This window comes from Aegilops tauschii, chromosome 1 (genome assembly GCF_002575655.3).
Source record: "Aegilops tauschii subsp. strangulata cultivar AL8/78 chromosome 1, Aet v6.0, whole genome shotgun sequence".
Classification (NCBI taxonomy): domain Eukaryota; kingdom Viridiplantae; phylum Streptophyta; class Magnoliopsida; order Poales; family Poaceae; genus Aegilops; species Aegilops tauschii.
This window is the reverse complement of record NC_053035.3, coordinates 449,811,529-449,831,819: the sequence shown is the minus strand read 5'-3', so window position 1 is coordinate 449,831,819 and position 20,291 is coordinate 449,811,529. Positions and strand designations below refer to the sequence as shown.

The window sequence follows — 20,291 nt, the reverse complement described above, 5'->3', positions numbered from 1 at the left end:
ACACCTAAACGTACTAGGGACACGAGTGATACTCTGCAACCAAGTCCCTCGATCCAGATGACCCTGTATCATGACAACTCATAGTTCCGTAACGTAACGTATGCTAAAGCATACTTCTAGGGGGTTTGCTTGTATTATTTGGAGGTGGAGGGTTTTTGTGCAACACTCCTGATCTCGCCGGACTCAAGCGATACTCCGCAACATGTTCGTCCGTCCAAATAACTCTGGATCATGGTAACTAGCATTTGTTCCATAGACAACCACGATCACGACACCGCGAGGATATACTTAGCGTCCCGAAGAACCTTATTCTTAATCAATCAATCGTTTTTTATCATCGGCAACTCTTGTCAACAATGGTTTATGATCAAAACTTATTGTGGATGACCAAAAATGAGAGAGTTGGGCTGGACCTTTGATTTGACTTCTTATAATTTCGCTCTTCTCAACGTTGAGGGTTGGACTAGGAGTCGTTAACTCCTAAAGATAAGAAGTCTTTTTTTTTTAAATAAGAAGTTTAAGGAGGGCTCTACTAGGTGCCGTTAACTTCTTGAGATAAGAAGTTAAATGAAGGCTCGACTAGGTGCCATTAACTCCTCAAGATAAGAAGTTAGGATCGGTTAGAGATGCTTTAATTAAGTAGAGAGATCGCAGGAGACACATCCTTCTCCCTTTTCCTCTGGTCGCCGCCGTTGTCGTTCGTCAACAAACTCGCCGCCGCTTTGCTCCGCGCCTCCGCCGCTCCGCCGCTCCCTCCCCTCTACAGCTCTGCCTCTCCCGCTTCCCGTTCTCGCGCCCTCCCCTCTCTCGGCCGGATCAATCTCTTCTCCGGCAGATTGGACAGCACGGTGCCACCCCCCAAATCCGCCGCTCTGTTTCCAGGGGTTTGCGGAGGTTCTTCTCCTTTTCGCCTCTTGCTATTTGGTCCCTTTTATCAGATTCGATTACCCTCTGCTATTCGGTCCTTTTTATCAGATTCGATTATCCACTTCTCTGCTCCGGTTGCGGAAGAAGCAGGTAAATCCTGCAATGAACCAAGAAAACGCTCCTGGCAACACGCCATTGCTCCCGCAGGGCGCCATGGCCTGGCAAAATCTTGCTGCCACAGCCGTAGCGATGAGCGGCGCCGCCGAGCAAGACAGTGGCTCCTCCGTCTGGCCGCCCCATAACCTGCCTGCACCAATGCTGACCGGAAGGCCACTACCTCATACGTCCACTCTAGTTCCTGCCCTGCCCGGCATCGCAGGAGGTGAGCATTTTCTCTTCACGGCAACATGGCATCTTCGCAAGTTTTATGATAGTTTCCTCCAAGCTTAATTTGGGCTGAAAAAAAGGAATTCTTCTGTTTTTATTCTACAGATTCTGAAGATGATGCTTCTATTCAGTTTGCTCCAAGGGATTTCTTGTCACTTGGAAGGGACTCGGATTTTGCTGCCAATGATATGGCCATAGATCCTTCAATAGTACTAGCAGTTCCAGTTAATTGCACTTCTGAACATCCACCAATACATCTTCAGGCAAATGGTTCAGATGCAGAAGCACTCAGAATTGGAATCCAAGCAGATGATAGTCAACAATCGTCATCATCATCAGCAGCAGGTCTATCTGATAGCAATTTTAAATTACAATCAACTATTCCTGCAAATACTAATAATGAATTGGCTTCACTGCTTGCTGAAGGTGTAACTGATCAGAACATGCAAACTTATCAGCAGACACGAGAAAAGCTCAAGACACAAAGCCAACTGAATGATCACACACCTCTGTCAGCAGCAGCAGCAACTGCATTCAAGGAAAATGAGGATGCCCCTGCAGGAAAAGTGAATCCCCGGAGGAAGAAACATAGAGCCAAGGTAATACGTGAAGACAAGCAAACCAAGAAGCAAAAGCCTGCTGTTACAACACCAGAAGGAAAACCACCAAATCAGAAAGCCAAGAGAAGTTATGTCCGGAAGAAAAGAAATCTCAGCTCTCTGGAGAATTGCTCGGGACCTGTTAGTGACCAATCAGTCTCTAGGGGAGCAGAAGATGCTGCTAGAAGCAGAGCTGCATCAGTCCGAAGAAGGTTGCAGTCCGAACTTTGTGAACAGGGAGTGCTGAGAGGCAAATCATCAGCTGGCAACTCAGGCCACCACGTTGAGGAAAAACTCATTCATGCTAAAAGCTCTTTCTGTTCGACCGCCACTGTATCAATTGCGCAGGGTGCACATGGACTGCACGTGGACATGGAAAATTCACCAGGAGGATTAGCTTTTGGCATGATTCACGAGATGAACAAACTGTTAGATGAGTACATACATTTGCCAGAGATGGCGACAAATTGTACACAAGAAGTTTCGCCTGCAACTTCTGGATGTTTTAGCAGGGAGCCAACAAGAACACAAGACAGTGTAGGAAGCACTCATGGTCTTGATGCCGCAAGGATTGGGGTTACCATACTGGAAGGGAACAACAAGGACTTGGAGGTTAACGACTCTAACAACGCTGGTCTTTCTATGCGTCGATCAGCTACGTCTGTACCTGAAACAACATCCACAGAAAGTCAGATGACTAAGGTGTCGAGAGTGGAGAAAAAGAAGCATCAACAACGTAGAGAGAGCAAGTCCTCTCTAGCCGGCTCACGGGACTCGATCATCTTAAGGACTGCCGCTCAGATGCTAGGATTTTGTCAAGCTGGTGGAATAAAAAAGAAGCGAACAGTCCGGGTCCGCAGGATTTCATACGTTCCTATAATGAATGTTGAGATGAATAGGGCAAAAGTATTGCCACGGTTATCTCAGTCATGCCTGGAGGCCCTGTATGGAAGACCCAGTTTTAAACCTTTTACCAAGAAACGTTCACGAAGGGTACGACGTCATTACGGCAGATCAGAGGGAATTTTTCAGCCTCCGAATAATAGAAAATTCTACCATGATATTTATTATGAAGCAACAGGAAAAAGGTCACAAAACTTACGATATACGTCAACTCCATATATGGATTTCCATCGAAGAGTTGCATCAGGGCTGAAATATCTCGATTTGAACACCGAGCCTGTACATACAAATGAGATGTATCCATCTCTGACCACATCCGCTGTTGTCCCTTTTGGAGCAACAGGTAGTCTATCAAATTCTCTTGTACCATTTGGTAGTCAGATGATCTTCCCACATGAGTGGCCGTTGGATTTAGTCAAGAAGCAGCGCCCTCGAGCTAAAGTTGACTTGGATTTTGAGACAACAAGAGTTTGGAACCTCTTGATGAGGAAAGCAACTGATGAGCCTGTAGATGGGAATGATGTTGAGAAAGAGAGGTGGTGGCAACAAGAAAGAAAAGTTTTTCAAGGTCGTGCTAATTCATTTGTAGAACGCATGCGTCTAGTTCAAGGTACTTTGTTGGAGGTGTAAATTCATTAAGATTTCAAATCAATTTTAGCATCCATGATATGCTCAATTCAATTTTCCTTGAACATTCTTGCTAGCCCTTTCTACCGCATGACACCTATCTCAAGGGTTTGCTAACCAAAGAGACTTGGTTGATATAGTTGTTGAAATATCCACATTAACCACTATCAGACATCCTAGTTTGAAAATCTTTAACGCTGAAGTAACCCCACTGCTCAATGTGGTGGATGATGTTATCATAATGAACTTTTGAGATCATCTGTAGAAAGCGATCAGTAGTTCTGTACCGTAGAAACTTATAATAGGTAAGTTTCGAAGTTTGTAATTTGAGAAGCTGGCATTTTGCTTCCAAACCTGGATTTTGGCTTGATTTCATAAATGGTAAATGTGGAAACCTTCATGTTCTATTAACACCGATGGTAGAATATTGTAGTAATCTTTAGACTCATAGTATACGTGTGGAAACCTTCATGTTCCATTAACAACGAATTGCAGTATACGTGAAAGATAGGTGTGAAAGTGTTAATTATATTGTTTTTAAAATTAAAATTAAAATTAAAATTTCCATGAGCTGATAGTTGAGATGTATAGCTTATGTTGACTTGCATGTTTATTAGGGGACAGGCACTTTTCTCCATGGAAAGGATCAGTAGTTGACTCCGTAGTAGGGGTTTTCCTCACTCAGAATGTGTCTGACCATCTTTCCAGGTATGATAGTCACATCCAATACTCTGATACTCTCTGTTCTTTAAAACAAATGAATATTTATTCTTGTTTACAAGTTATGGTTGCTATTTTTTTCTCTTCAAAATACAGCTCTGCGTATATGTCACTTGCTGCAAGCTTTCCTCCAAGGACAGTTAATAGCAATTGTAAGGATGGTATTATCAGTCAAGGCGATGAGGAAATAATTAGCACAGTTGCAGTAGGAGGGGTAAGAATCTTTGACTCTTTTGACAACGGTGCAAGACCAGATCTAAGAGAGAACTTTGAGGAGCTGTCAATAACCAATGACAAGATACATGTAGAAACAAAGAACAATGCTAGTGCTTATGAGTTGACTAAAGGTGAAAATTATTCCTTCTACTCCAACGAAGCAAATGAAGATTTATGCGACCACCAAGAGACAGAAGTTAACCCCAAAGCACAACAATTTCCAGATTTCTCCATCGAATTAATAACATCAGAAAGAAGCTCAAGAGCGATACAGTTCCAGAAGGATATGTCATCTTCTCAAAGTGTTATAATTTCGGAAACTATTCTTGAGTCACAATTATCGAGTTCTGGGGATAATCCTTCACCTAACAGTTCTGTTGGTAGCGTCGGTGGTGCAGCTTCTCAGCAGCTGGGAAGCAATTTCGATTCATTAGCAGGAAATGATGCCTCAACCAAGGAACTTGAATGCCAAAGAATCAAAACAACAACAGTAAATGATGATGGTGCAAGTCAGCATGGAATTCCCTCTACTTTTGAAGCATCAGATTTCCAGGAGCATGAATCACTCTCTATCACTGGTGGAACGATAGCAGAAACAGCAAACACGGTGGATGAATCTACTGTCAAATCTAGTTTTCCTTCCTATAATGGAGGACCAGATAAAGAAGCAAGACCAAAGAAAACAGGAACCACAAGGAAAGAAAAAACTGAAAACTTCGATTGGGATAAACTTCGAAGACAGGCTTGTGCTGATGGCCACATGAAAGAAAGAAAGTCTGAAAGAAGAGACTCTGTTGATTGGGAAGCAGTACGGTGTGCAGATGTACGAGCAATTTCTAGCGCCATCCGGGGACGAGGAATAAACAATGTTTTGGCAGAGCGAATCCAGGTAAAAACTGAACAGTAGGATTTAATAAGTTATGTTTGGACTGATTGATGCTTTGTTGATAGTTATATGGCTATTCTCTTTCTTAGAATTAAGGCCACAGTAACCTTAGGGTTTAATAGTAAGCACTACCTAGGACTAGGAGCCAATGATTTACTAGTTCCGTATGCAGTATTTGATGTTTTGTTGAAACAGCAAGCACAGGACTGAATTCTTTTGTAGGACTGAGATATCAGTTATGCTCACAAAAATTATTGTTTTCAGGAGTTCCTGAATCGAATGGTAAGAGATCATGGAACCATTGATCTGGAGTGGTTAAGAGATACCCCCCCTGACTCAGCAAAGTAAGATAATCAGTATATCTCTTTACTTTCTGCGGGTGACACTTTCTAGTGCTTGAAATGAGAAGTTAACTATAACCTAGTGTGGAAGAATGAGATGGACCAAGACGTACAACAAGTTGAATGTTGCATTTAATATCTACTCCCTCCGTTCCTAAATACAAGTCTTTCTAGAGATTTTAATATGAACTACATACGGATGTATATAGACGTATTTTAGAGTGTAGATCCATTCATTTTGCTTTGTATGTAGTCCATATTGGAATCTCTAAAAAAGACTTATATTTAGGTACGGAGGGAGTAAAACTGAGCACTCTGTGCTAAACTGCTAATGTAGAAGTTGCGTAAATAGAACAAAAGGTTGTCAAATGTGGCGCAGTTGACTAAAGTAGTGAAAGATTTGTTCAGTTTTAGCATCGAAAAGAAGCTCCATGTAGTTTGACAATATTTCCTATTTAAAACGATTTGGTGCACCTTTCAGGGATTACTTGCTTAGCATACGTGGACTGGGGCTCAAAAGTGTTGAATGTGTTCGTTTGCTGACATTACATCAACTTGCCTTCCCTGTAAGTTACTTTTAAACTTTTAATTCACCTTCAATCACTTTCATATTTACACAACAATGCTTTGGCTACTCAAGGTTGACACGAATGTTGGTCGCATATGTGTAAGACTGGGTTGGGTTCCTATTCAACCCCTTCCTGAATCTCTACAACTACATCTCCTCGAGCTGTAAGTGTTCTCCATTGTCTAAGAATTCATTTCATCTTATATATTCAATTAAAATTTGCTGATATCGACTTTCTTATCAAAGATATCCTGTCTTGGAGACTGTACAAAAGTACCTTTGGCCTCGTCTGTGTAAACTTGATCAAAAAACACTGTGAGTATAGTAATATTAGCTTAAATTTCTGCACTTGTTTTTTTACTGTCAAATTATATGCTTTTCTTTCCATGTAAATTGCAATCTTTGTAAAAATAACTAAGGTAGTTAACAGATTCAACAAATTTCACAGGTACGAGCTACATTATCATATGATCACTTTTGGAAAGGTACTTTATTAGGATCTACAGATGAGTTTGTTCTCTTTTCGAACTAGTAGATAAATATTCCCTAAAAAGGGTAAATAAATATTTTCACACAAACAATGCAGGTGTTCTGTACCAAAACAAAGCCAAATTGCAATGCTTGTCCAATGAGAGGAGAATGTAGGCATTTCGCAAGTGCCTTCGCAAGGTATTATCACATTTTTTTTTCTGCTTTCAGAAATAGTAACTTATATTCGATCCTTGTACCAAGCTGCCTTCTGTTGGTTGAGACTTGTGAGACACATATTAGTTTCCACTCAGAATATAACCTGCTGCTGATCAGATGCTTCTGTTAGTTTCAATACATGCATCTTTTTTCTTTTGTTTTGTGCAACGAAAAGTTATGTGGCACTTATCTTGGATTCCTGGTCTTAACTGGGAGCTCTACTTTTGTGTACTTATTATTGATTTGTGAATTTCTTGTCCTTCTGAATCTTCTTCTGTTTTCCTGATTCCTTTTAATGAAGTGCACGACTTGCACTTCCTGCACCTCAGGAGAAAAGCTTGGTGAATCCGAGCAATCAATTCAGTTTCCAGAGTGGTAGCATGCCCACTCCGAACTCAACTGTGTTTCCTCAGATTGACGAAAGTACCTGGGGAAAGGTTTTTCACACTAACAATTCAGAGCCGATTATTGAGGAGCCAGTAAGTCCAGCACGGGAAGAACTTCCAGAAAGTTTGGAAACTGATATTGAAGATTATGATCCAGATGAAATCCCACTAATTAAGCTTAACATGGAAGCTTTTGCTCACAACTTGGAAAATTGTATTAAAGAAAGCAATATGGATCTCCAGTCTGATGATATCGAGAAAGCACTTGTTGCTATTAGCACTGAAGCAGCTTCAATTCCTGTCCCTAAACTAAAGAACGTGAGCAGGCTTCGGACAGAACACTATGTGTAAGCACTAAGCAGTGAACTGATTTTGCTTTGGCTTAAACTTGCATGACTTTACACTTACTATATAGCTATCATTTTCCCATGCAAATTATTTTTTTATTAATCTAGAAAATGCTCAGTTCTGTAACTCTCATTACTGAAGTAAGATTTTGCCTGCAGTTACGAAATTCCAGATTCACACTCCCTTGTGCAACAGGTTAGATTCTGCCACTTTCATTTAAGCATTTCAAAACATTGTTCCTGATCTAGAAACTGATTTACAGCTTGGACTAAATCAACGGGAAGACGGCGATCCAAGCCCTTACCTATTGACCATATGGATGCAAGGCAAGTATATTTTATTTGAGAATGCTTCCCTCACCTGTAATTTGACTGCACTTGTAAGTTGATCTTTATTGGATATTGTGGCTCAATGCAGATGACATAAATGAAATGATCAAGGCCCCCAAACCATGTTCTGACTTTAGAAGGGAAGATGGATTTTGTAATAACGAGAAGTGTCAGCATTGTGTGCTTGAGCGGGAAAACCAATCTAGATATGTCAGAGCCACGATTCTGGTAAAGCAATAAATTACCTGGCAAACTAGAATACTGATTTAGCGTAGAGATGTTAGTTTGCCATCCTAAAAGTAGAAGGCTACATCTAAATTACTGAATTGGCAAAATAAATAAATAAAGCAGAGTTGTTTGTCAACCTCTTAACTCATAAAGCATTTTTGATCTATAACCTTTGCTCAAACACACATTTGTGTTGGCCTGTGTTTGTTGCATGATCATAATCTGTAATCTTTGCTCCAAAGAAGAACATCTGTGTATATTTTGGCCTTCTGGGCCAATTCAGACGTACTAAAAATATATTGGTAAGCTACATAATACCTACTCTACTAACATTTTAGGAAATATGAATAACTCATTGCTGGTCGATCAAATGCACTTGTGTTCTTTATGTAATTTGTATTTATTGTATGAGAATAATCTATAGTATTGGCCCTGAAAAAGGGTTGCATAAATTTGAGTTTCCTAGCTATTCCATCTATGCAAAAGAATATTGTTAGTGAGGTACTTTAAATACTAAAGCTTTAGTAACAATATTAATAACTCATTGTTGTCTAAAAAATTGCATGCGCTTCTCCAGTCTACTAATGACGAGTTACTGGAACATGAACAGGTTCCATGTCGAACAGGTACGAAGGGTACTTTCCCACTGAACGGCACTTATTTTCAAGTTAATGAGGTATGTCACAGACTCCGATATTTCCTTTTCGTCAAGAATAGGGTAGATATTTCTACAGAGTCGACTTACAAAGTTACAATGCTTTTGTGAATTTATTGATGCAGGTATTTGCTGATCACAAATCTAGCTACGATCCCATATACGTTGTAAGGAAGGACTTATGGCCCTTGGAAAGACGTATGGTCTACTTTGGGACTTCGGTGCCTTCTATATTCAAAGGTTGTGACCAACATACATCACCAATTTGGACAAATCTATCTGTTTACCAACAGCTCTTATTTTACTTCTGTAGGTCTAACAACTGAAGAAATACAGCAGTGCTTCTGGAAAGGTAAGAACAATATATTTCAGTAGGTTGCCAAATGTATTTTACCGTGGGGAAAGATCTTGCTGCCTCTTCTCGTCGAAGAACAATTTATGAGTATAGGGTATAAATTAATGGTTGAACACACATGCCCGTCCCATGCACCCATGTACACTGAAAACCTCTAGATGTCCAACTAAAAAAAAAGAACTGCTAGATCATCAGTATGAAATGGAGCACTGAACTAACTATAGTGGAATTTATCTTCAAAATGCACCGTGGAGCAAATTAATTTTCAGGCTCCAAGTTAAAAATAGTAGCCTTCTTGGATTTAAAAGGTGGAAGGCTCTTGTTCTCCCCAAAAAATTTAGCAGAGACTCCTGCACGCGATCGTTGGTAAAAAAAAAAACTCCTGCAATCCACCGTCGCCTATCCCTCCCCTCTACCCCCATCCTCCGGCCGGCTACAGAGTCGGTGAGGATTCCATTCTGTACAGCTCCTAAACAGGCTTGGCTTACTTTTTTAGTTTAGATCTCCCGTTCTCCTCTGTTTTGCACTGCTGGGGTTGAAGAACGTTTGCCACATTTATTTGGAACTTCTCATCTCTAGTTGGTGGTGGCCGTTTGCTTTCGATTCCTTACGATTGGTGGTTTGTATGTGGTATCCACGCCCTCCCTCCTTCTGGAGCTAGTCAGAGGACATGCTTTTCTGGGAGAATTGTGCCCTCAAGAAACATGCAACAACTCAATCACACGGAAGTATGGACACTGTCAATAAATTACAACTTAAATTCATTACCAAGCTTTTCTTCAAGGCCAGCATCATCGATCTCCAAGGGAAGCATCCGGATCTGGAACAGGAGCCGAAGCCCAAACCACTGCCCTCGAAGAGAATCACAGATTGAAGTGCCTCCCATGTCTCTCCTGTGGGGAACACAGCCGTGCTTCCAATGCCTCTTCCGTTTGCTGCAATTGGAGGGGCAACTAAATTCTAGCTGACACCAAATCCATCTTCTTCCTCTCCTACCGCTCACATATGGTCAGTGTACCCGGTGTCATGCCCAGCCAGCACGTGTGCTCTTGTAGCCAGGTCAGGTGTTTGTGGCGGCAAGGCATATGCCAGCAGCATGGCTTCTCTAGGGATCTTTTTTTTCCTCGCCAAGTCGTAGTGGAACACAATGGCTTGACCTCCAACGTAGGGATTACAACAGACCGCAGCCTCCCTTTGTACGGTGTCCCTCTTGGTGCGATGGGACTTCCCTTCCGGTTAGTTAGACTCACTTTCTATGACGGGTGATGACCGTGACAATTCACAATGGTGGAATCGAGGATTTATTTGGGACTGTGGCAGTCGGTGAAAATGATACCACTAGTGAATACTGGAGCTTCGGGATGGAGACCCTTGATCTGTTCTCAGCTGGATGGATCCAACAACGGTGTTATATGAGAGTTGTCTCCTTAGAGGCACTGCCATTCGAAGGACTGGCATGAGTTTTCCACGGTGAAAACTCATGACCTCTCCCTCATTTGATGGACCCTGCAACGTAGGCGTGCAAGCATCGTCCTCTTCGTGAAGGTAGTCGTGTTGGAGACTTGTTCGTTGTCTGTTCTAGTGCCATTTATTTGTTGCCACTTCGTAAACCAATTTTGGCATCAACATCTTGGACGTCGCTTATATAATATTTGGTTGTGCACTTACCGCATTGACGCAAGGCTAGGATATGATGATGGCACTTCCATTATGTAAAAAGGCATCATTTCCATGACCACCATATCATCGATTTATATTAGACCACCAATATGGATAACCAAACTCACAAACTACATATGGCACCCGTGAAACCATGCTCGTGGGAACTACTTTAGACCATATAAAGCTTTCTTGAGTTTGCATACCTTGATAGTCTGCTCACCCTCTACTGCTCCATCTCTACGCAATAGCATTTCCTTTGCCATTGTGGAGTTCATTCCCTTTCTGACAGCCTTCGAGGTCTCAGAGTACACCATGAATTTCCTCCCATGCATATTCCTGTCGAGCCGAAAGAAATTGGTGAGCTCTGGGACGATGGTTAAATAGTCACTGGTGGCCTGTCTACCTATTTGTGCTGATTTCCAGTGCACAGCCTTGAGAAACACCGAGAGAAATTAATCTCCTTACATGCCTGTGTAAATCGTTCTTCACGTTCAGCTAATGTACAGGCCATCCAATATTAACTCAACATCAAATCAACACCCACTCTGTCCAGTGTGCACATCGATCCAAGGCAGCATCACAAAGGTCTCTTGGTTCGAAACAGATAGCAAGTAGTGTAGAGATGCAATAAATGATTTGTATGCTAATGAGTGTGATAAGTATGAGATAAAAGTTTGCAGTGTGATTGATGTCCAAAACCGCATTGGACTACAGACTCTCTAGCATTAGTGGATTTTCCGGTGGTACATTTATGGACCTCATCGTTTTTTGCATTTACGCGCAAAGGATTTTTTTGCATTTACGCGCAAAGGATTGCTTCCAAACTTATTTGGGTGGAAGTGGATGGTTACTGCATATGATCTTTCTCCATGATTTATCTTGAGTTTCCCTGACAAAGAGTGTGACGCGATGCAGGATTTGTGTGCGTGCGGGGATTCGAGAGGGAAACCGGGGCACCAAGGCCCCTATGCCAACACCTGCATGTCGCGGCAAGCAAAGTGCCCAGACGACGTAACACAGCAGCAGCAGCAGCAGAGCAGAACTCGGATCCAGCAAAGGCATCAGCTCATGGCACCGGTAGTTCTTGATCTGTGCGCATGGGCCCTATTAGTTCCTGCCGGACGATCAGGAGGACTATGAGAGGCGGCTGAACCATGGTCCCAAGCAACATTACTGGAGGACTATTGTACACCCGTTCTCGGTTTTTCTTCTAGGAGTAGGAAATTAAAAAACAGTATAACGCCGCTACCTAAGAGCCTCCACAGCGTTTTCACGTTCTCAGCCATCGGATCGCTGAAACGTAAGATCGAGATCAGCCCTGGTCGACACAGGTTGCTCACGCGCTGCATTCTCGCGGGCTGCTACTCCGCAGAGCGAGTTGGCTTTCCTCTCCATAATCGGGCCTTCGGAGGCCCACGTCTTTTCATTTGGATGCTAACGCTAACAGCCCAGGTCGTGTACTTTCCATCGCTATCCTCCCCAACCGAGCAGTTTCTCTGTTCCTTCCACGCGGCCGTTTCTCGTTCCTCGATGCGCCGCCGTTCTTTCCTCCTCCTTCTGCCCGTCATGGACGAACGATGCAAGATACGAAATTAAAATAGTAAGCAAAGGAAGAGTACAGAGCGGGTGGACGGAATAGGCGCGGAGGCGGCCCTCTCTCCAAAGATGGTGACACAGATGGGCAGTGGAGGGATGTTTTCTCACCTTCCTGTGCGTAGCAGTTTTGTTGTGATGGCAAGATGATACAGGAGATGAGGGGATGGGGGTGACAGTGTTGCTCTTCTCCGTTGAGATCCAAGTAAGCACTTATCATATTGCAACTGTCCTACACCGTTTATTCATTTTTTTTGCAAGAAATAATGAGATGATCTACCATATTTACATGAGTACATGTATGTACTGCATCTGCTTCACTGTTTATTCAAAAACCAATTCGCAGGAAATAATGAGACGATCTTCCGTATCTTTATGTTTAGGCTGTCAGCTGTGCTTGATTAATTAAACTCTGGGGTACCTAGAGTAATCACAATGCATGGATAAGTGACCATCCAACACTGTTGGTGTGCTTCTTAGACGTCATGTCCTATTCATGATTTGGAGCTACACATATACACTATTGGTTGAAAATGGGTGAGCAGAACACAAGTCGATGGAGAGAAAGTTATGATTCAGTTGTATATACATTTGTATCATGGTATCTTACTGGCAGGAAGATATATTTGTCTCCATAAGTGACCCATTCATTATTTGTTGATGGGAATTTCTATTTAAAAAGTTTTGATTGGAAAAAGAGATACAGCTCTGTATCTCATATTTTGAGCAACCTGCAAAAACTAAGATCTGTTGTTGTATTTATATTTTCTGTGGTATTTGCTCTAAGTTCTAAGCCATAGTCGTAAAATATTATAGTGATCTAAACGCTCTTATATATCTTTACGGAGGGAGTATATGCTATTGATTAGTATAATTCTCAATGGTGATTATTCATTCCAGATTTTTAGCTATTCTTTATTTGACCAATAGTTTGACATATACAAACTGACAAAATTGTTGGCAAGGAGGGTTATTATGCTACTTTATTTGTAGCTATGTGACTTAACATGGAAGAAATAACACAAATCTCCAAGCGCAATTTTGAGAAAACCAATGTCAGGTATTGCTCTACCGTGAAGTATGAAGTATGAAACCTCCCTGTTTTTGTCACAATGAATAATTTCTATTTCCTCTGTTTCAAGTGTTTGTTTCTATTCCCTTGCAAGACAGGAAGATATGGTGCGTATATTCACTGATAGGGGATTGAATGTATGTCCTTCAATTTCTTTCTACTTATATGATGTTTATCTTATCTTTCCTTGCTCACAATTTGATTGGGAGCTTTTTTTATCTGCCACGGGGATGATAAGAGGTAGCATTTTAGCGACATAGAGCAAAGGTGTTTTTTATCCTTAAGATATCAACCAGTTAGTTCATCTTAGTATTCACCATGTGCTGGTATTTGTATTTCACTATTGTACATTTTTGCAGAGTGAAAAGTGTTACAGTCATATGGGCATATGATGACGTAGGCAAGCTCCAGCAAGGCATGCGTGCATCATTTTACTGATTCAGGTGGAGGCGATCCCTTTATATGCCGACTCGCTAGATTGTTGGTAATTTGAGCCTCCCTTGCCCATGCCTCATATTATTGCATGTGTTGCATTGTACAGAATAGCCTCTTTATAGAAATGAGATTCTCTTTAGGGAACATAAACATTAGGATTGATTTATTTTCTGTATATTACATTGTGCAGGATATATTATATCGCCTTTTTGGACGTTTTGGTAGACGATATTTTGAACCATATGAATTTTACGATATGTTATGACAGCTCAACATTTCTCAAACAATTATATTTTCACTCTTCTTAAGATGGTCGGGCGCAGCAAAGCGCGCCTATACGGTCTAGTAAACCATGCTGGACGATCAATGAAACTAATGGGGTAGGGTAGCGCGCTCCGCTGCACCTGGCTATAGACGCGTAGTTTGGAGCTGATTTTAGATGGGCTGGGCTGGGTTGATGGAGATTGAGGCATGTGTATACCTGTGTTCTACAGTACTTTTCTTTTAGCGGGTGGTCGTCAACATGAGCCAGGTATGTGTCCAAGGCAGCGTACCAAGTAAACTCAATTGCATACCCATCGGCCCCATTTTACCCGCTACGGCTGCTCCACAACCCATCCAGCAGGCCCATGTGCCGGCAGCAGTACTACACAAGCTCAGCAGGCCAATGCGCCGACAGCAGTACTACACAAGCTTGGAGTTAAACAAACGCAAGCGCACAGTGGAATTTCTCATTCTTCGCCTTTTGCGACCTTTAGTCACTATACTACTACGGAGCGGTGCATCCAATTTTTTCATCCATCCGGTTTTCCTTTGGTTTACAGCTATTTCGTCTGCTTTTCTTTTCATTTCTTTTATGGTTTGGCCATCGGGTTTCATCTGGTTTTTAGGGGTTTCCTTTACCCCTTTTTTCTGTTTTATCATTTTCTTTCCTTTTATTTTAATTTTTACTTTGCATTTTTTAAAACTCATGATCCTTTTTAATTTCATGAATATTTTAAGAAATTCACTAATAGATTTGTGAACAATTTTTAAGCCCATCCACATTTTTTAAGTTGGGATTTCTTAAAAGGCGCGACCATCTTTAAGAATTCCTGAATACATATTTAAGTCCATGAATATTTTTAAAAATAAATAATTTTTAGGAAAAAATGATGAACTTTCTAAAATTGTGAATATTTTTTTAAAAAAATTCAGGAATATTTTTGAAAATTCACAATCATTTCTAAATTCATAAAAAAATTGTGCAATAATTCATTTTTAATCTATAAACACAATTCCTTTCTTAGAGTTTTGACTCAGGAGCGAACACTACCACTAACTGTCAAGATACCATTGGGCAGGTGATGGGTGCGACACCCATGCTGAATCTTCAGCAACGTCATCAAGCTACTGGAAGGTATTGGCCTATGCGAAGTAGTACATCATAACCATGCTATACAAATCGCAAAAGGGGAATCACAAGACAAGTACTAGATAATGGTGGATTTCTTACCCCCAATGGGAGAAACCTCACTTTAATTGTGCTCTAGAGGCTGCGGACCATTGCCACTATCAAGAATCAGGCGGATGGAGGTCGTGGCAGCAGCAAGGCAGAGGCAGAGACAGAGTAGCGGGAGGATGTGATTGGAAGTGGTTGGAAGAAAAGGGGATCTACTTGCAAAAATTTAGAAACGTGCCACTCTCGAGTGCTGCTCATGGTCCCAACGCGTGGATGAAGGCTCAACCAAATCTCCTTTTTTTTGACTGGCCAACTAAGTCTCCTCGTTTGGCCTAGTGGATGAAAGCCCTTTTCTGGGACACGATAGATGAAGGTTCAATCGAATCTCCTATTGATGTGGCGAAGTGGTGGGTCCCAAATTGAAGGGAACGACGTGAAAGAGATGGTAGGTTGACGACAATTGGTGGAGACAACACGCAGGGTTACGTAGCCAATTTCTACACAAGCGTTGGTGGCACAGACTGAACTAGAGTGGCAACCTTCGCATATCCATTTTTAGTAGTGGCACTGACCAAAATTCACAAAAAATATTGGTCCAATTTGTCAGATTCGTGGTCGTGTAGGAGTCTTTGGTTTCTTCCAAATAGTGGTTGATTGGTAGGCGGCGGTGTTTCCCTCGGTGTGGTCTCGGCTCATGGTGGTAGTTGTGCTCACAGTCGCTTTTCCATTGACTATATAGTTGTCAATTACTATATGAATTCTTGAACGAGCTTATCTAATATCTAACGGGTTGATGCCCTTCAAGCGGGTCATGAAGGCCCTCTCTGGTGGTGAATGGATGCTCTTACGATGATATTCAACCATTCTAAAGTAGGCAAGGTCTTCTTCCTCTGATGGAATGCATGTCTCCACATCAATATTGCATTCGCCTAAACTTGGCCATCGTATTTGGTGGATGCCTTTTCTCTAATATAACAAATAATGAAAATACCTACTTCGCCTTCAAGATACATTGTGACCTTTTGTATGACCATTCGAACATTTCACTTTTGTCAAACAATCTCTACAATCAAAACTTAGAATCCATTTTGTTCTTTCACCCTGTGTATGCATTCCTCTTCAAGAGTGCTTTGTCTTGTAGTGGAGTACATTGTATTCATGATGTACATTTTGCTTAGTGAAATGGAATCAGGTGTTATGTGTGGTTGTTTAATGAGCAATTATGTTGCTCACTGTGAGTCATCCGTCCTCCTTATCATTGATGTATTGTAATTGCTAACTGTAAAGTAACTATGGTGCATCTTAACTTGTTATGAAATTTAGCATTTTGATATTGTCCAAGCGATATCTCTTTCGTATTACGATGTCATGACAATTAATTGATTTGCATACATGTGTTGGTGAACAAGTGATCGGTCACCTACCTTGCATGCACTCAACGTCTACTAGCATATAGGGTGGAGAAAGCAACTCGAATTAAGGCTATTGCATGTGATGTTGGGCAGACAACATCCCCACATTGGTGTTATGGAGTGAGGAGTTGTTGGTAGGGTATCAAACATGGTACGCCAAGCATTATACTTCAAAAAGTAACAAAGTAGTCATTCTACTTTTAATAACTTTTGTGCAATGTGTAAAGCCGCACCTACTAGTCTATGTACCATCATATATATCTTTGTCCGCATTACTTGTGCTAGAGATGTGAGTGGTAACGTAACCCATGTAGGCATGGAACAAATTGCAAACGATCTCCTTTTTTTATTCTTCCAAGCTTCATATATCTTTAGTTGAGGAAAATGATGCTATACCAGCATGACCATGCCTTAGGGATGAGAGACATTGCGAAAAATGATTCAAGCCAGTTGACTAACCAAAGTTTGTATTCTCAAAAGCATTGGCTAGAGTTGTGATGGCTAGGTCTATAGGGGAATGTATCTAGTGCACCCGCATCGTGGTGCTACCGGTGCACTGGATGCCATAGAATATTTTTAAAAAATCTAAAAATATTCTAGCACGTTAACGCAACATGAATGTATGATGTCACAAAATTTTGTATAAAAATTTAAAATATTTTTTAAGATACAAAAATGACAAATTTGACATCAGTGTGATAATGGGCCAAATCTAAAGCCCAAGTTATGTTATGTACTATTCAGTGTTGAATTTATCATTTTTTTGAGTTATGTTTCGAATTATGGATTGAAATTTTGTGACAACCTACATTGATGTTGTGTGAGTGTGCTAACTGTTTTTTAGAAATTTTTGAACATTTTAAAAGCACAATGTGAGTTCGGTGCACCAGTAGCACCACAAGCTCCAGTGCACGAGATATTTTCCCATGTCTGTAGGGTGTAGTGGTCTATAATGGACTTTGATATCAATTTTTCAGTTGCAGTTGTTATGAGCACTTGTTTGATAGGTGGTCATGGTGCGCACAGTAACAAACCTTCATTGATATTGTAGGCGCAAATGATGGCAACGATCTGGAGTGACACTTACTTCTTCAGATATGACATCATGGGTGTGTGTCCCATCTCAAGCCCCATGATGTGATGAGGGCCCGGACCTAGGTAAACACCTCGTGTGTGATCCCTTCTAATACTTCCGATGACGCGGACCGCCCTATATCGGGACTACCTGGATGAGTGTCTCATCATTGTCATCTCGTACGCATCATTTTCTTTGGTGTTCGCTTGTTCCCTGTCATGCTATTTGTAAGCAAATTTACTCGACACCATGTATCTAGTTAAATCTTTTTGGGTTTTTTCTTGATTTAAAATTGTACATGAATCCTTTTTCAAAAGAATACATACAACAAACACTCATAGCAATCACCACGATGAGGTGTTACTATAGGTGTCAAGTTTTCAAAAATTAATTTATGGTCAAATAGTCTTTGCGATATACACTTACAAGCCATATTCTCTTTCAACCTATCTTTGTCTTCCTTTTTCTAGAATGTTGTTTTTGTGGTTGAGTACTTGTCATTCTTGAGTCGATATTCCGCTTAGAAAAATGGAATCACATGTTTTACGTGTTTGTTTAATGAGCAACTACATCATTTGTTGTGAGCGATCCTTGATCTTTATCATAATTATAAAGTACTTGTTAAGATTTTAAAGTAACATTGGTGCATCTTAACTTGTTATGACATCATAAAGCTTCATGGTTTAAAAGCAACTTTGCCATGCATATTAATATATATATATATACAATGAATCATATTCTCTTTACCACCACGATATCGAGACAGTGAAGATGGGTATTTACTCCAGACATTTTCATGCAATGAGTAATGCCACACCTAATTGTCTGACATATCATGCACTTTCTCGTTGTACATATTATCGATATCCGACATATACCATCCAATGAGTGGCCCATGCAATGGAGCTAGCTAACGAGACTTCTTGTTGTGCTGGATTTTGTATCCGCTCACCCAAGTTTCATGTCTTTGACTGGAAGATAAATCCGAGAATGTGACAATGCTTTTGGGATGAACGACATAACACCCACCTAGTTTAGTACTTTAGACTACAAAGTGAGGGTTTATCGTTGGCCAAGCACATTGTCATATGAACGACATATCCTCTTCGAAACACTCTGCCCCATGTACATGGTAGTCCATAAAGGTAATTAGGTGGCTTATGGAGGTGATACATCACTAGCGGTCATTGACATCCTTCATCTTTTCCACCATTTGCTTGTTGACTTGGTGTGAGATACCACATTTCAATTTGTGATATGTTAATCCGTCCACCACCAAAGCTCTTTAACTTACCGCGGCCTTACTAGAATAACTAAAGGATATCCACTCCAGGTAAATTTGATGCTCTGAGTAAAGCCACACCTACCTATGTGAGTGATGAAAAAAAAATGCACTGAAGCTATAAAAAAACAGCCACACATAATTTTTTAATCTTGTGTTGGGTTTTGCATTCATATTCACTCTTTGCTTCTAAGTTCCCAGTTGGATTATTTTGGTAGTTTCCACTTTATTACAACTGTAATATAGGAACACATGTGAAACACTACGCTGCCGAACGCATTCAGTGAGTCAAGAACCCCACCAAATATCCAATTCTGAGCTCGGCCTCATCTGCACCTGGTGAACAATAAATTCAAAATAAATACTACAAAAATTATAAAAAAAACTTTTTTTGCAGGAAGATGTTTGAGTGTGTGAGGTCCATGCCAATTTTCAGCGCATTCGGACATTTGAGTAGCTCTCAGAAAAAATCGGTCCGAACAATGCACAAACAATAAACTTTTTCACAAACCACAAATTTGTCTTTTTTATTGTGAGCTACTCAGATGTTTAAATGAGCTGTGTGGGAGCTGTAGCTTGAACTCAACGATATATGCATGGCCACAATAGGATGGTGGCACCTTGTTGGGTTTAGATACTCCATGACACGTTGTGTAGTAGTCGTAGCAGCAACAATACCAGGACACCGAGGCCTCTGTTTGATAATCTTGTTGACCTCTTCAGTTCGTGAGTAGTAGTACTCATGTTTCCTCGCATTAAAAAACCCTACAATTATAGGAGATGCCAGCGCATGTCATTGCCCATCCTATGATAAATTTGAAGAACAATAGCGCCCTTGGTAGACTCCGCAGAAAGTCAACATTCTTGGACTTTGAGACTTTGAGATGACCAGATCGCTCAGTCAAAGTTGTACTCCAATGTTAGGGCTTTTGTCATATGATCCAGATTAAATTAGTCTGACTATTAGCTAAACTTAAATTCAGAGATATGTGTGAGCGTCTCATATTTCGCAAAGGAGGAGAACATATCCGAAGTTTCTAGATATCTTTCAAAAATAAATGTTAACCAAGCATTAGAAAAATGCTAAATGTGCATACAGAAAATGTTTGTCATGTATACGAAAAATGTATACCAAAAATATAAAATGTGCGTGAAAAAAATTGATCATGTATTTTAAAAACTGTTAACCCAAGGATTGTAAAACATTTAACCAAATA

At 40.8% G+C, this 20,291-nt stretch overlaps 1 protein-coding gene across 8 annotated transcripts; it reads left to right on the top strand.

Annotated features, from left to right (window-relative positions):
- Nucleotides 1-490: 490 nt before the first annotated feature.
- Nucleotides 491-14,129, top strand: LOC109746118 (protein ROS1C). Of its 8 annotated transcripts, XR_006664105.2 has the most exons (20): nucleotides 491-1,249; nucleotides 1,360-3,366; nucleotides 4,001-4,091; nucleotides 4,200-5,208; nucleotides 5,470-5,549; nucleotides 6,028-6,112; nucleotides 6,187-6,278; nucleotides 6,361-6,429; nucleotides 6,563-6,599; nucleotides 6,701-6,783; nucleotides 7,103-7,534; nucleotides 7,694-7,730; nucleotides 7,798-7,861; nucleotides 7,953-8,092; nucleotides 8,703-8,768; nucleotides 8,873-8,987; nucleotides 9,061-9,099; nucleotides 11,680-13,417; nucleotides 13,500-13,566; nucleotides 13,789-14,129. XR_006664105.2 is itself a non-coding variant. In XM_045228867.2 (19 exons), exons 2-19 carry the CDS (start codon nucleotides 1,030-1,032, stop codon nucleotides 11,850-11,852), a joined length of 4,839 nt encoding a protein of 1,612 aa, XP_045084802.1. In that variant the 5' UTR covers nucleotides 491-894; nucleotides 976-1,029; the 3' UTR covers nucleotides 11,853-14,129. The 8 variants fall into 8 exon arrangements, 2 of the variants coding, with proteins under 2 accessions (XP_045084802.1, XP_045084804.1); XR_006664102.2 differs by having other exon boundaries at nucleotides 11,680-12,562; nucleotides 12,741-14,129; XR_006664099.2 differs by having other exon boundaries at nucleotides 11,680-12,562; nucleotides 12,704-14,129.
- The last annotated feature ends 6,162 nt before the right edge of the window (nucleotides 14,130-20,291 follow it).

What these genes read in the sequence shown, in the direction of transcription:
- LOC109746118 (XM_045228867.2), top strand. Translation starts at nt 1,030, where the DNA reads ATGAACCAAGAAAACGCTCCTGGCAACACGCCATTGCTCCCGCAGGGC. An exon ending in ACGCATGCGTCTAGTTCAAG is followed by an intron (nt 3,367 to 4,000) that starts GTACTTTGTTGG and finishes CATGTTTATTAG; the next exon opens with GGGACAGGCACTTTTCTCCA. An exon ending in TTCGCAAGTGCCTTCGCAAG is followed by an intron (nt 6,784 to 7,102) that starts GTATTATCACAT and finishes CTTTTAATGAAG; the next exon opens with TGCACGACTTGCACTTCCTG.